This window comes from Anas platyrhynchos, chromosome 5, assembly GCF_047663525.1.
Source record: "Anas platyrhynchos isolate ZD024472 breed Pekin duck chromosome 5, IASCAAS_PekinDuck_T2T, whole genome shotgun sequence".
Classification (NCBI taxonomy): domain Eukaryota; kingdom Metazoa; phylum Chordata; class Aves; order Anseriformes; family Anatidae; genus Anas; species Anas platyrhynchos.
The window spans coordinates 9357189-9371422 of NC_092591.1; the positions used below are offsets into that span (position 1 = coordinate 9357189).

The following is a 14234-nucleotide window of genomic DNA, read 5'->3' on the forward strand; positions in this document are numbered from 1 at the left end:
GGATCTCCCAGTCTTTGTGATGAACTTGTACAGATGTTTGTAATTACCTTAGTGGGACAAGAAAGGGATTTGGCACTGTGAAAGAACCTAATGAGGAGTAATCTATTTTCTGCTAGAAATATTAGGAGTAAAATAAGCTGATAAAAAGTCTTATTAGAAATAATCAGGTTAAAATTCTGATGCTTATTTATGTTAATTAAGCTATTGAAAGAGTCGGTAAAACACTATTAATTATGAAGCTCCTTTTTCTTTTCTTCTTTTTCCCCTGCCTAATCAGATAGCTCTTCTAAATTGCTACAGGGCTTGTGTACAGGAAAGTTGTGATTTATTTTTTTTAAACCTAATAAAATACAAATATTACACAAGAAACATCTAATATACTTTGAAAGATAAATAGGTTTATAATAATATACATCCAAAGATTATACTTTTGAGACTGCGTAGAGAGCTCCATGCTGTTAGGAAGATAAGAACTTCAGTATAACGTCAGGATAGCTGTAACTTAAATTACTGATACTGTTCAAATAAGCTTGTGGGTATATTTAAGAAAAATCTCTGCATGAAATTTCTTCTGGGAAAAATACAAACATCTACCTCTGGTAAATATATGCACGTATCTCAGTGCAACCAAGCAAGGACTGGCTTGCTCATGAAAACAAGTTAGTTTGCTGGCACCATTTAGGCAAGTCAGGGAATGGAGATTGATTTAATGCACCAGCTCAACTCTGATGATCAATTGAAATCAATTAATTTGCAATTAACTTTGAAGTTGTTTTTAGTACTTTGCTACTCTACCTTTTGTTTTATTGGAAAAGCTACTGATATTTGAGGTCTGCCACAGTACATGTTTTTGTTTTTATCTGCCTACTGATGCACAGAAAGTAAATATGTTTCTCATTAGCCTGGAAAGGTGAGTTGTATTTTGATGGCATGGAATATAGATTTAAAGTTAGATCCCCAAAACATCTTATTTCTATGTCTTGGGCTATGTAAGCATTCTCTCTCTCTTTTTTTTTTCTTTTTTTTTTTTCCTCACTTCTTGCATTGCTTTTGGGCTGATACAGGGCTATGTTATCAAGTAAGGCTCAATTTTCTTTGTATTTATAAATTCATTTAGTAGTCATTGTTATATTGATGGCAGAGATTGTATTGACTGCTTCAGAAAACCTGGTATTTCCTCTTTTGTATTATATTCTCAAATGTTTATTTTTATTTTTTTTCAAGTTGTTTAAAAACAGTATCCTTACAAACATTTAAGGTAACCGCTAAGAGTGACAGCACAGGAATCAATTTCTGTAGTGTGAGATATCTTAGAGGCAAGAAGATGTGCTTGCAAAATAGAACTGAACCACAGTTTGTATAACCCAGATGGGAATAGTGCTAATTGCTCAGTTATGCAGTTAAGGCCCTACAGAGTTATTGTTCACTGTCTCCCAATGGGACACGCTTGCTGTGGTTTGGATTCAGGGTCCTGCTTGCATTAAGAGGTTTGTTACGCGGTACCCTTCACTGCTGACTTTTCAACAGATGTGATTTATCCCTGGTATTTACCATTCCTGCAAGAATAAAAATAAGAAGTTGAAGAAATCAGAGATCATAATCCTTTATTGAACAAGCGATGTTTATTTATTTTCTTGTTATCATAAGATTTATCCTCTTCCTTTCACCTACATTCCTAGGATTTTCAGAGGTTTTCTGCAGTCTGGATTCAGAGAGGTCTTAGGGGAACAATAGCACTCTGAAAACTACAGTCTATCTTTCGTTTTGACTCTATTATAACAACATAATGTGTTTTGATGTTACTGATATTATTTGCTTATTATTGAAATTATTTATTTTGTTGGGTTTTTCATCAACTGTTTTCAAAGTGTTTCGGGGGATACTATTGCAACTGTTTTATGGGTGGGGAAATTCAGGCACTAATATGGTCATGGCTGCAAAGTCTACGTGCTTGATGCTTTTAGGCTTGGTCCTAGTGATGGAATCAACAACAACAAAAAAGTTCTTTAAGGGAACTGGCTGCACTTTTTGGCAGCTGCCAGGAAGGCAGGAGCGTTGGGATCTGCTGCAGGTGGAGCCCGGGCTGGCAGCAGCTGTAGATGACTAAAACTGGGTGAAGATATTATGAAGACCCCTGAGCTGCTCCTTGTGCTCCGTGACAGGGCAGTGAGGCACTTCAACCAAGGAAATGTGTGGTGGTGTATATAAATGGTGGGAAAGGTGTGAGAAGATGTATTGTAGGATTAACAGGACTTGGTGGAGAGTAGGGATTAACTTTTCAAAATGAAAAAGAATTTTAGCAGTTGCTTTAATATCGGAAGAGATTATTGACAGGGTATAATAAATTTAACCTTGAGAGGTTTGCTAGGTTTGGGATAGGTCATGGTTCAGAAGACATTACCATGTTAGCTGTCAATAGATCTAGATGCTGTTGTATTGTGGCCTGCACCCAGACCTCTGCAGGTATCCAGACCTTTGCAGGTAGGTGTTACAGAACCTGGCTTTTAGAGGTAATGGTTTCTCCTTTATCCTCCAAACTTCTGCAAGAAAAGTAGAGCCAATGACAGTAACTGAATGGGCAAAAATCTTTCTTTTGTTCTGTTTGGACTCTTTCCAATTATGCTGGTATTTTAGAGAAACAAACCCTTTGTTCCATACTGTCTGGGATTCAGTATAGGTTGTGAACTGCTGATACAGTGAATGTAATGCTATTTTGGAGGTATATCCTTCCAAGCATTGTCACACTGTTTCACCAAGGAGGATTACAGTATAGACCACCTGAAAGGGTGTCTAGACGACTCCTCTTCCTCCTTTCTTTTCCTGAAGTACTGTATTTCTCATATCTAGTTCTTGCTAAACCAATAATTTTACAAATTTCTTTTTTGGGGCTACACTGAACATCATTTGTCGATGCTCTCATTCAAAGGACTATCATTACTCATTACCACCACTGTAGACCAAATCAGCTCTGGTTTTGTCTAGTTGAGCAATGAAAACATTGAAGAATGGAAGTTACAAAATATTGCAAAGTGTATAAGAAAGGTCAGTTGACCTTACAGAATAGCTCTTAAAAATCATGCTATAATGAGCTTCATTTAGATTAAAAAATAGACTTGTGGGTTCCAAATGATCACAGCAGCAGCAGATGTAGTAAGTCTGTTGCTTTTTTTGCTTTTGCAGCTTCTCCTTTGGGCAAAATCTTTCTGTCTATTCTCCATCTATTCTGACTGCTGGATTTGGTAATTACTTGTCGCCAACTCATGACTGAACTCACTGCAGATAATGTACTATGAAGGTGCTTAAGTTCTGAACAAACACATCAGGTTCTGCATGCCGAGAGCTAGGCAAACCAACTCTAACAGTGATGTGGGTGTCATCAGCAGACTGTTGATGCTAGGAAAGAACCTGCTTTGACAGGCTGGGAATCTATCTAAACTGACTTGATAGGAGCTGACTGTCACAGACTGATCCTTCATGACTTTGAGTAATGTATGCCGAGTCTGCTTAAGGTCTCTATTAGGGAAGAGCAGAGGTCCTGCTAATTCCTACTGACACCTGGCTATGTGTGAGTTGTCACACTGAATTCCTGCAGAAGTTGTTCATGCCACAGCAAAGCTAGCGTTAGAGAGTCCTTAATGTGAATTAAGTGCTGGTTCAGCATGAATGACAGTGAGTTGTACTTACAGTGCTGAATATGCTGATTAACTTGCAGTGATCAAATTCTCCACAGGCATTTAAAGTCTGGTACCTGCTCTACATTAAATAGTTGGAAATCATTTTATTTGCACTCACATTATTGTTCGCAGGATTTGCAATGGCATAGATATTCTGCAAGATTGTCACTACATCATAATTACAAATCATCACTAATAAGAAGGGACCTAGATTTGACCCATCACTATCACTGCCCAGTTTTTAACCCTCTGTAACCAAGTTTCTAAACATTGCAAAGCTCTTTTTCATATCCTGCCCATACCTTAGTCATGGGGTGAGTAAACAAAATGATGGAGTTCATGATGGAGTTTGGTCATGATTGTATTCATTTTTGGATGCGTTAGGTGAACATAACCCCATGATTAACATGTTCACTCACATGTCATGGTTGTTACTACTACCACATATACAGATAAGGTGAGCTAGGAATGCTGCGGTGCTGGCTTTTATTATCAGAAAGCTTCTATATTGAACTTTGTATGTTGGACAAATTCTGGTGAATGATAAGCTCCTCCCACCCCCATAGAAGAAAGGAGACTTGTCAAGTACTTTGACTTCTTTTATTCTAAATTTTGAAATATTTTCAGTATTGAAATTAAAAAACAATCAAACCCTGAAGTTCCATCCCCTTTAACATATCCAAATTCTGACATGAAGTACTTAGAAAAAACTTCTGCTGATTTCTTCCACAGCTTCGTTTTCATCATGTAGCCAATGCCTATTTAAGGAATATGCAGTTATTTGACAGCTAGAAACTTGTGGTTTCTAGAATGGTAAAACATTCACAGGCTGGTTTAGGTAATGGACTCTGTCCAGTTGCTGCAATATACCATACAAATTCTTTTTATGAGATCCAAACTTACCGTTGGCTTAAATGAGCACAGACCTGTTCAAATGGCTGCAAAAGTAAATGCTTTTATCAGCGTTTAATTTGGCCTTGCAAACACTGAGAAAAATCTTCAGGATCAAGAACTCTATTTAAAAGTCACAACTGGAACAAAACTGCAAGTGCCAGTCAAACATCTTTCTTTGACCTGTTCTGACTCCATCCCCCTGTTCTTGTTAAATAATCACTGTAATGGTAGCAGAGCTGCTCTGCAGTAATACATTATAAATGCTGCACTTTGTCCTGTTTTTATTGGGATCTGATTGTGTAGATAATTTAATATAATTTTCACAGATGACTACAGAACAAAGAACAAACAGTGGCTCAAAATAACCAATTTCTCTGTAAAATCTTGTGGAGAGTGGAAAGGTAATGCCAAATGCCCTCTCCTTGAAGGTCCTCTTTTGATTACTCTCTCTTTCTATTCAGAGCAATAAAAACTCTGCGTGATACGTTTTTCTCTCTGGGTGGAAATGGGGGTAGCTGAAAGACCCAGATGAAGAAGTGGATGAATACTGCATATCTGAAGAAATAAGCCTGCCAGGGGTATCAGCAGGTAATGTTCCCCAAGTAACACCAAGAAAGCTTGTTTGCTCCCAAATCCTGAATATCAGTGATTTTTTTCCCCCCTATTGATAAAACAACAAGGTGGGGGCTGGAGGAGGCTGCCTGCTTACTGCCAGCCTGGGCTGCAGGCTCCTGCTGGAAACTTGGAGGTTGCAAAGGTGCTGAGAAAATCTTTGATACTCAGATTTTTGTAGGCTGGGGTCTAATCTGAGAGCAGAGAAATTGGATTAATGAGAGCAAGAAAGACTGACATGGGTGACATGCTCTGAGACTAGAAGGGGGAGGAAGGGAAGAGAGAACTGTAAATGTGACAGTCACGCAAGTTAAAGCTGGGGCGGGTTATCCAGTTTTGCAGGAAAGGGTGGAGGAGTTCAGCCTGCTTCTGCCAGCCGCGAACCGGATTTGAGCTGCAACACGGTTGTGCTGCTCCATGGGGCTTCCTGACCTGAGCCTGCCCATGCATCTACTCTAAATTCACCTTTGTTTTTGTTAACTGTTTTCCAGTAACAATGCTTAGATTAAAATAAACAAGTGATTTAATTCTTGGCGTAACTTCTAAATTAGTCCAGCAAAGTGTTCAGTATTACAAGGATGTTACAAGTCCTATTCAGCAAAGCAAAATAAGCTTTAGCCTGAACATTAGTCTAAACACAGTGGTTACCATACAAAGGCATAGTTCTTAAATGTAACAATCTCTTCCACTTGATTCATATTTCAGCACACTATCACATCATAAATTCAATAAACATCGATAATTTTAAATCGACAGCTATGTACAAAACTATGATACAATGTTATTACAAAACTTAAGAAATAAAGCTCTGAATCTTTAAAACACAATACTGCACATTCCCAGTTTCAAAGCAAAAGTAACATGAACGCACATGTTCTGCAGCTCGAATGCGAAGGCTTGAGTGCAAGCAGCTGACAACAGTATTAAAACCTGGAGATTTACTAAATAAGCTTAAAATACATCTAACCAAGCACCCTGAAAAAGCTCTTTCCGTTGCTTTAATAACAGGAGCTTGGGCCCTGATTCTCCGAAAATTTATGCACGTACCTGTGTGTGTGAGAAGACTACTGCAAGGCTACAGATGTGCTTCAACTTCATTGCACATAAGCACTATCTGGGAGCCAGACACTGTTTATATGGACATTTACTAAAATGCATTTTTCGTTTTGTTCCTATAACTTATTTTCCTTGCTTTAAATGATTGAGAGTGCAAATGCATATGTCTGATCTGGGTTTTGGATCTAGTCGAATATAAATTGACAGTAGGCAATGAGAAGGGGGAGTAACACGCTTCTCCCTGTGAGGGTACTGCCACTGCTGAATTTATACCCTTCATTTAGTCGAGGCACTGCTATTTTTAAAATTCCTCCGAGGGCTGAACGATGCAGTCCTTTCTTGGGCCACACTCAGCTGGCACATCAAGAGGAGTTTGGCCTAAGAGCAGGCAGGGGATTTGGCTTTGGGGATGGAGGCCGAGAGACCCGTGCCTTCCCCACCGCCGCGCATCGACCAGGCCCGTGTCCCTGCAGGTGCTAGGGCCCAGCGCAGGTCGTGTAAGGCACGGGCTGAATGTGCTGATGTCTCCGGGGCAGCTTGTTGGGTCTTCGGGCAAAGGGTGGAAGGCAGCTTGAGGGGGAGCATGACATCTGGTCAGGGCAGAGGTGGCTGCGGGAGGCGTTTCAGTGACACAGAGCCTGGCTTCTGAGCGGCTGGCAGTGCTCTGGGGACGAGTTAGGATGTGTCCAGGCCTCCGTTATTTCTTCTGCCTTGCCGTGACGCCTGCAGGAGGAGGGGAAGATGAGAAATGTTTGCAACTTGAAAATGAGAGTGGTCTAGAGAAACTGGTTTCATGTCCCTTGGATAACTTAAACTGGTCGTGCTAAAACTTTATGTACATGATAAAAGCCTCTCTTATATTTCTAGAACTGGCACTGATGTTCAAGGGTCTGGGCAACTCTGCTTTTAAGCTAGGTACTGGTTTGGTCCAACAATGTGAGTTTTGTATTTTCCAAGCAGAATAGTGGATATGCTTCTAGATATTAAACTGTTGAACTACTAAATCTGGGGACTCACCTTGTTTTGTCCAAAGGACATTTTGTCCAGTACTTTAGTCCTGGGCCCTACTGTCAAACTGTTGTGAAACGAAGTCTGTGTGTGGCATTTCATGCAGTTGAAGGATCTCCCACCTTGTGTGAGGGGTGCTAACGGGGACCAGAGCTGGGTCCTGGCCATGAGGAGGGGGACTCAGAGGGCGCGAACGTAATTTTTGTCAGAGCATGATGCAGCAAAACGTGTATGCTCCCTGACCTGCAGGCAGGATCCCATCTGATCAGAGGTGTTTCTTGGGGGAGTTTGGGCTGTCAGAAGGACAGAGCTGTGCACTGTCATTTTTAAGCACCCATCCCACTCAAGGACTGAAGAATTTCTAATGACAAACATGAAGGAAAATGTAATACAGGAAAACAACCATTAGCTTAATTATACTATTCTGGTTCCATACAAGGAAACTCAAATGGCTCTGAGTCCAGGCCTTCGTATAGTGCCCTCTGACTGTCAGTTTTTGTAAAATGTTCCTTCTTCAAATTCTTTTTCAAAGGTGGTTGGAAATGAGTTCAGATGTTACCAGTACACACAGAAACACAGGGTGACCACCAGTACCTTGATCCCATGGGAAATGGGCTAAACTATTTCCTTCAGGAATATGGAGATAACATGAGATGCCACTCTTTGTCTGTGAAAGCTGACATTTAAAGAATAATGATGGTAATACAGAAACTGCTGTATAACAAGTTATAGTCAAAAGACAAGAGCTGAATAGCTGATTACAGCTGTCCTTTTACAGCTCCGTAGTATTACTTCATAGAGTCACAGGCTGTTCCTGGTAAGCCCTTTCTCTGATGTTACAGAAGCTGTGAAGATTTAGGGAAAAAGGAGACTGAGTCTTGATCACTACAACTAGATCTGCACAAGAAGGAAGATTCCTGCAGCTTCACTTCAACCCGGCAAGTTCCAGCTCCAGCAAGTCAGCCAGAGAAATATCCTGTACCAAGAGAAGTGGTGCTGTGACCTGAACAGACTGTGTATTTGGGCCAAGAGATCAAAGGTGATCTGAACAAATATAGGCAGGGTAAAAAATCAGGTGGATCACCCTGGGAAAAATATTTAATTTCTTATCCTGGGTTTCCCCATCATTTGATGGGGAGCACTTCAGGTTTGCTGAGGCTGTCATATCAAGAGGCACAGATTTAAGTTGCATTTGGGTGAGGACACACTGCAGCTGGAGACTAAGAGAAGCAAATGGATTTTGTTTCTGATAACCTTGCCAAATGACATAACAATGGGAGGAAGGGAAAAGGGAAATTACAGGTTTTAAGGTGCTGCTCGCTACTGCCTTTGCAGCAGCAAGCACTTGCAGTTGCTGCTGGCCTTTTGAGGAAGTACTTGAACAGTTGCCTGACTTGGTCACTTCCTAAAGGTGCTGGTTTTCCATGCCTTCCTCTGTATTGCTTTCCTACATCTTCAAAGGAGACTACAAAGCTGTCTGCATATCCTTTTTTTTTTTTAATATGAAGTTTTTAAGCCTGTGTGCTGGAGTACCTGTGTTTAAAACATACAGGTACATAATCTGAGTTACACAGCTCCTGGTTTCAGCTGCCCTCCCTGTGCAGCAAAACCAGTGGTCCTCTTGTGTTTCTTACCCAAGCCTCACTGCTACTATTTCTTGCTCTTGCTGTAAATCTTCATTAGGACTTTTAAACTTACAGTGCTACTTCCCTTTTGCCCTTGATATAATCCAGTGGTGCAGTACAGAAGGGGACAAGAGGAGTGGGCAGGAATAGTCAGGAGTGTAACTACCCCAATATATATTTCATTTTCTCTTGCTTGGAGTGATGCTTCAGGTGCAGAAACAAAAGTAACCATATGTGGAAATCCCGCAGAGCTTCCTCTGTTCCATGCCCCTGGGGCCTTGGGCTGGGCAGGAGCAGGGCTCCCAGCCCCCCAGGCACAGGGGATGCTGAAGAATAAACACATTTCTTTCAAGAAATGAGTTAGTGAGATTTGGCATCATTGATTCAGTTTATAAGAGACACTCATCAGCATGGAAACGACAACGAGTAACTATGCAATTTCAGTACAAGGCATGTTTTGACTGCTCCTTTTTTCCAGCATTTCTTTCTACCTGCTACAAAAACAGGCAAACTTTCACAAATGAAAGTCTCAGTCTGAAGTTTTCTTATGATGAACAACTATGCTGACAGTATCAGTGAAAGATGCAGGGAACTTGGTTTGCATTTTTGTTAGAAATAGGGTTTACCTGTGTTACTTTTTTTTAGTGACAAAAGCCAAATTACCTCCTCATAGAAAGATGCATGAATGCACACGAGAAGTATTCATAGTCTGTTTGCTCCAATGCACTACTTCGTGTGCAGTATCATGAGGAATTGAACTTGGCTTTGAGTTGGAGCTGGTATCTCGTTCCAATGAGAATTTTTCCCTGGGTTGTGTTTTATTCTTTTCTAGAGGCCTGTATGTACATGGTGTTATATAAAGTGGCTACCTACAAGCAACCTAAATGTTGTTCTTTGCAGAAGGTAGGTACTGAAATTGCATTTTTACTATTTTTGAGAAAATTACGGGATCAAAGCAAGGACTGTTTATCACATGAAGCTGGATTTACTTGGTTAGAATACTGACTTTTAATTATCTGCAGGGAAAGGTGGATTGGCTGCTGTTGACACAGAGGACAGACATGTGGGATGTGACCCTGCGTTGTGGGGAGATCAGCACTGACTCCACTCAACACAAGATCAACACCCTGAAGAGTAAAAATCAGAGTAGCAAATTTATTTTAAATGTATTTGTGATTAGACACAAAGACAAAAAGCTTAGCTGATATGCTGAATACTGATTAGGTCTGTAAAGTCCCAGTGCTAGGGTTAGTTCACAGAAAAACGCCTTTGCGAGTTTACATACCTCATTGTACCACACAACCTAGTTTTGTTTTATTATCTCCAGTATCAGCCTCAACCTCTGCTTTTAAACAAAAGAGACACACTAAATATATCTGATCATAGCAAGGCAAATGAAAACATTGTCTAGTAGCAGAGAGGTTCCTAGGATGCCATCTCTAGATGCCTATGGCTTTTGTGGGGGATTAATGTCTTAAGCTAGAAATACTCATAACAGACACTATGAAAGCATGGCGATGGCTGGGAGCTCCCTTTGCTGCAGCTCCTCCTGCTGCCTCCTGGGAGGCAAGTTTGGAAACCACTGTGCTGGGAAAACACTTCTGTTTCATGCCTTGTTCTTAGCTAGGGGAAAGTGGCATGTTAGAAACATAAATAATTAAAGCCCCAGGGCATACTGTCACTAAAAGGGTAAGTTCCTCTGCAGTAGATGGTCAGCCCTCCCCGCCTCTCTCAGCAGTGGGTATTCAAACTCTCCTTTTCTTTTGCCTCCACTTTCCTTAAAAGCAAAAATATTCAACACTGATAAAGAGAAGCTTCGACCACTGTCCTGCCCATCTGCTTGACCCCGAGATCTAGCAGAAAACAGGCTTTGCACAATATATTGTATCTTTCTGAAGGCTGACAGACCCAAGTGTCTTCCCTATGAGGTGCCTCTAATTTGGGATTCAAGTATTCACCCAAAGGTGGCTCCAGCTCTGTACGTCTGAGGGACTTGGACCCATGGAGCCACCTCAAGTACACCTGGGGCAGGTTTTCAAGTTACAGCAGGCAAAGTGCTCTTGTGAGGAGGCTTAGGAGAGAAAAAAGCCACCACAGCAGTGCTGTTGTTGTTGGCTTTATGCATTTATAAGTGGTTGAGAGGGAGTGATCACTGATTAAGTACCCAGTATTAACTGCTCTTAATCACAGCTCTGGAGTCTAATGGAGCTCTTGTTTGCACATAACCGTGCCTTGTAGCTGTCTTTAGCACACTTGACAGATGTGCTTATTGCCATCTTTACTGCATATGTGTAATGGGCTTTTTAATTATTGATTCATCATTACCCCTTTATAAAGTGCTTATAAATGTCAAGAGAATGAACAATGCTCATGTTTTTCTTTTTACATCTTTTTTCAGGTTAATAAAAATAACAGCTCTGTTAAAAATAGGGACAAGGGACCTCCTATGGACAGCATCAAACCTTGGATTGGGGAGGAGCAGATCTATACAAATATACTAGTAAGCCTCCCGCCCCCCATCCCATTCCCCCAATTTAACTCAATCCCCAAGTGCCATGTAGCCTACCTGAGTAGCTTTTGCTGTGTCTCTTCTTCCTCCGTTTTCCAGATGTCCTCTGCTTTTCCCTGTCTGTGTGACTTTGCCCCGGGGGCAGTGTTGCTGAACAAGAGGAGTCGGTGGCTGGCTCCTCTGAGAAGGACTTCTCTTGGGAGGTGTCCAACAGTGAGTCTGTACCAGGGTCTTCGTTCTCCTTTGCCATCTCTTTTGACTCTGCCTGGTGAGCCTTGTCGCAGGGAGCAGATGAAGGCTCGACTCCATCCTGGCTCAGCTGGGTGTCCTGCTCCTGTGCCAGCCTGCAGCTCTCCAAGCCATTCCCTGGGCGTTCGTTGTCCTGCTCCTCTGAGACAGACCCATTGAGCTGCTCTCTCAGAGTAGTGCCTGAAATGTCGCTCACAAACTTTATCCCAGCACCTATGTTAGTGGAAGAGAAGGTAATGGAGCTGCTCTTTGTGCTTGGCTGGAGGTTTGCCATCTCTGCACCTTGCTCAGGCTGACTGGTCCCATCAGCTTCCACCAGGTGGCCTTCTGTCCGGGACCCTGGTGGCAAATTTACTCCAGTGTTGTTTTCAGGTAATGCCTGGTTTGGAGCTGAGGCATCTGTAACATCTTTACCCATCTCTGGGAGAGCCGTGGTTGAGGTGGGGGTGCTTTCTGAGGGATGACCATCACTGTTCTGCTTGGCCTTATCATCGATCTGCATTCCTCCTGCTTGTGGATCCTTAATGCTCTTCCCTTTAAACAAAAAGCATGAGATCAGCCACACGTGCAGAACTGTAGCTGAGATCAGACAAGGTGTCTCTGGCACTCGGGGAGGCTACAAGCTCACAGCTGCCTGTAGAGGGTGCACTGCCCCTAAAGTAGCCATACATAGCCAGAACCAGTTTGTCTTACAGCCAAGGATAAACTGCTTCCTTTGACCTCCCTTCCATAAAACCATGGCCTGTCTCCTAAAAAACACCTCAAAGACTTGGGTTCTTCTGCAGATATAGGTCGTTCTAGTCCTATTTTAAGGGTTGCTTTAGACTCCCAAATGTCGACTGAGATGGAGTTCACCAGTCTCTAAGGCAGTGACAAGTTGTGCTAATGAGACTTGGTGACACGGGGGGGCACTTGTGTGGAGGTGACACCAATGCCCCAGCAGCATGGCACTGTGGCTGTGACTCTCAGAGGGTTTATCAGTGCAGGCACAAGGCCACGTTGTCCTGAATCACTGCTGATTCAGGGGCAGAGTTTCAGGGCAACCTCCTCCTCTTCCCCACAGCACTGGCCTTAGATAAGATACCTCAAATGCTGGAAAACTTCTCGCTTGTGTGCTTGGCTCAGGCTCAGAGGCAGATGGAAACAGCTGCAGGTACTGTAAGACCGTCAGGTCTGTGTCCTTACCAGCCTGGTTCTCCTCTGGGCTCTCCACGGGCAAGGTTTTAGGAGGTGCATCCGACTCGTGTCTGTTCTTCGTCTTTCTCAGTGTGAACCCTTTCCTTATGTCAGCCAGCAGCGCATCAATGACGCACACCTCCTCCTGCTTCACCACCCCCTTCTTAACTGGGATAGAGAGAGACAGGTGTTAAATCTGCCCATGAGAAGGGACAAAAGGACACACACGGGCAGGCACAGTGGTCCTGTCATTTGGGGCTGGTACCTGGTGCAAACCAGGCAAAAGCAAGGTACTGATGTCAGGCGTGGGAGCAGCCTGTGCTCTGCACCCTTCTCCGACCCCAACCCTCCACTCCTGGGATGGGGCCGTGGGTCCTGCAGGAAGAACCAAGACCGACCTCCAGGGCTCAGAAGACCCAGAGGACTCTTGGGCTCTGTCCCTTACCAAAGCTCAGGGCATGGCACAGCACCTGCTGCAGCTTGGTGAAGTCAAAGGGTCTACCCCAAAGTCTGCATGCTACAGGCTCCGTGCCTGCTGATGGCTGTTGTTAAGACCTTAAAACGCCTCCTGTTTGCTACCCCTGTTAGTAGGGGTTTTTTATTTGTTTGAATGGAAGGAAAGAGATCTTGATTTTTCTTTCCTCTTAGCTTCAGTCCAATTGTACTTTTCAGATATGCCTTTTATTTTCATCCACAAAAGGCAGGTTTACGTTACCTGCAAGACTTTTGGGATGTCTGCAGCCTGTGCTAAACTGGGGTGAGACTATTCGACTGCATGTGAGGATTTGGGGAAAGGGGGAAGGTCAAATATCTGTTGTTAGATTTAGGATTCAAAATTTTTATTTAGAAACTATAAAATTTGAAATAACTGAAATGTTTCAATTTGATTTTTTCTTTCCCCTGCTGTTCAGTTAGCAAACCTAAAATTAACTTCTCTGCCCCGCTGCAACTGTGAAGTCAGTTTTTAGCTATGGCTAATAAGACACCTAAAAGCCTTTAGTCAGCCAGCACTTGGAAACCCACAAAATAAATGACCACTACTGGTCATTAAAGCTGGACCAGCAAAGAGCTCTTACCAGCTCTCCAGTCAATTTGGGAGTGCAAGCGCATCTCGGTTTTATGAAGCCCTGTCAGATACTCACTGACTTTTCCATTTTCTCCCTTCTGTCTCTTCCCCTCTTCTTCTTCCAGCTGTTTCTTCCTCTTCTCTGCTTTTGCAGCTTGCTCCTTTCTGTCCTTGTTTTCCTGCAGTTAGGTAACAGGGGCATGAGAAGTTTGGCTAAATATCTGCTAGGAAAGCCAATGAAGAGAAAGATGATCTGCAGATGGTCGCAAAGGAGGAAGAGAAATCCTCTGCAATAAATAAAATGGGTTTGGGGGTTAAGGGCTGTCTTGCCAAGAGAGTGAAAGGGAGACTGCTGGTTTGTGCAG

General features: G+C 42.6%; 1 protein-coding gene and 1 long non-coding RNA gene across 11 annotated transcripts in view; one reads left to right on the forward strand and one right to left on the reverse strand.

Annotated features, from left to right (window-relative positions):
• Nucleotides 1-665: 665 nt before the first annotated feature.
• On the forward strand, nucleotides 666-11429 carry LOC119717121 (uncharacterized). The gene is made up of 3 exons (XR_005266139.2): nucleotides 666-910; nucleotides 9702-9772; nucleotides 11268-11429. It is a non-coding gene; the product is annotated as an uncharacterized lncRNA (long non-coding RNA).
• LOC101799876 (inverted formin-2) overlaps nucleotides 4261-14234 on the reverse strand; it is a 40173-nt gene continuing 30199 nt past the window's right edge. For 5 of the 10 annotated variants that reach the window (XM_038179965.2, XM_072038232.1, XM_038179970.2 and 2 more), the window contains 5 exons: nucleotides 13946-14048; nucleotides 12813-12971; nucleotides 11436-12161; nucleotides 10155-10214; nucleotides 4261-6959 (listed from right to left, as the gene is read on the reverse strand). In XM_038179965.2, the coding sequence (XP_038035893.2) occupies nucleotides 10156-10214; nucleotides 11436-12161; nucleotides 12813-12971; nucleotides 13946-14048 (1047 nt within the window). In that variant the 3' untranslated portion in view covers nucleotides 4261-6959; nucleotide 10155. The remainder of the gene's footprint in view (nucleotides 6960-10154; nucleotides 10215-11435; nucleotides 12162-12812; nucleotides 12972-13945; nucleotides 14049-14234) is intronic. The other 5 variants (XM_038179967.2, XM_072038234.1, XM_072038233.1 and 2 more) reach the window with 2 other exon arrangements.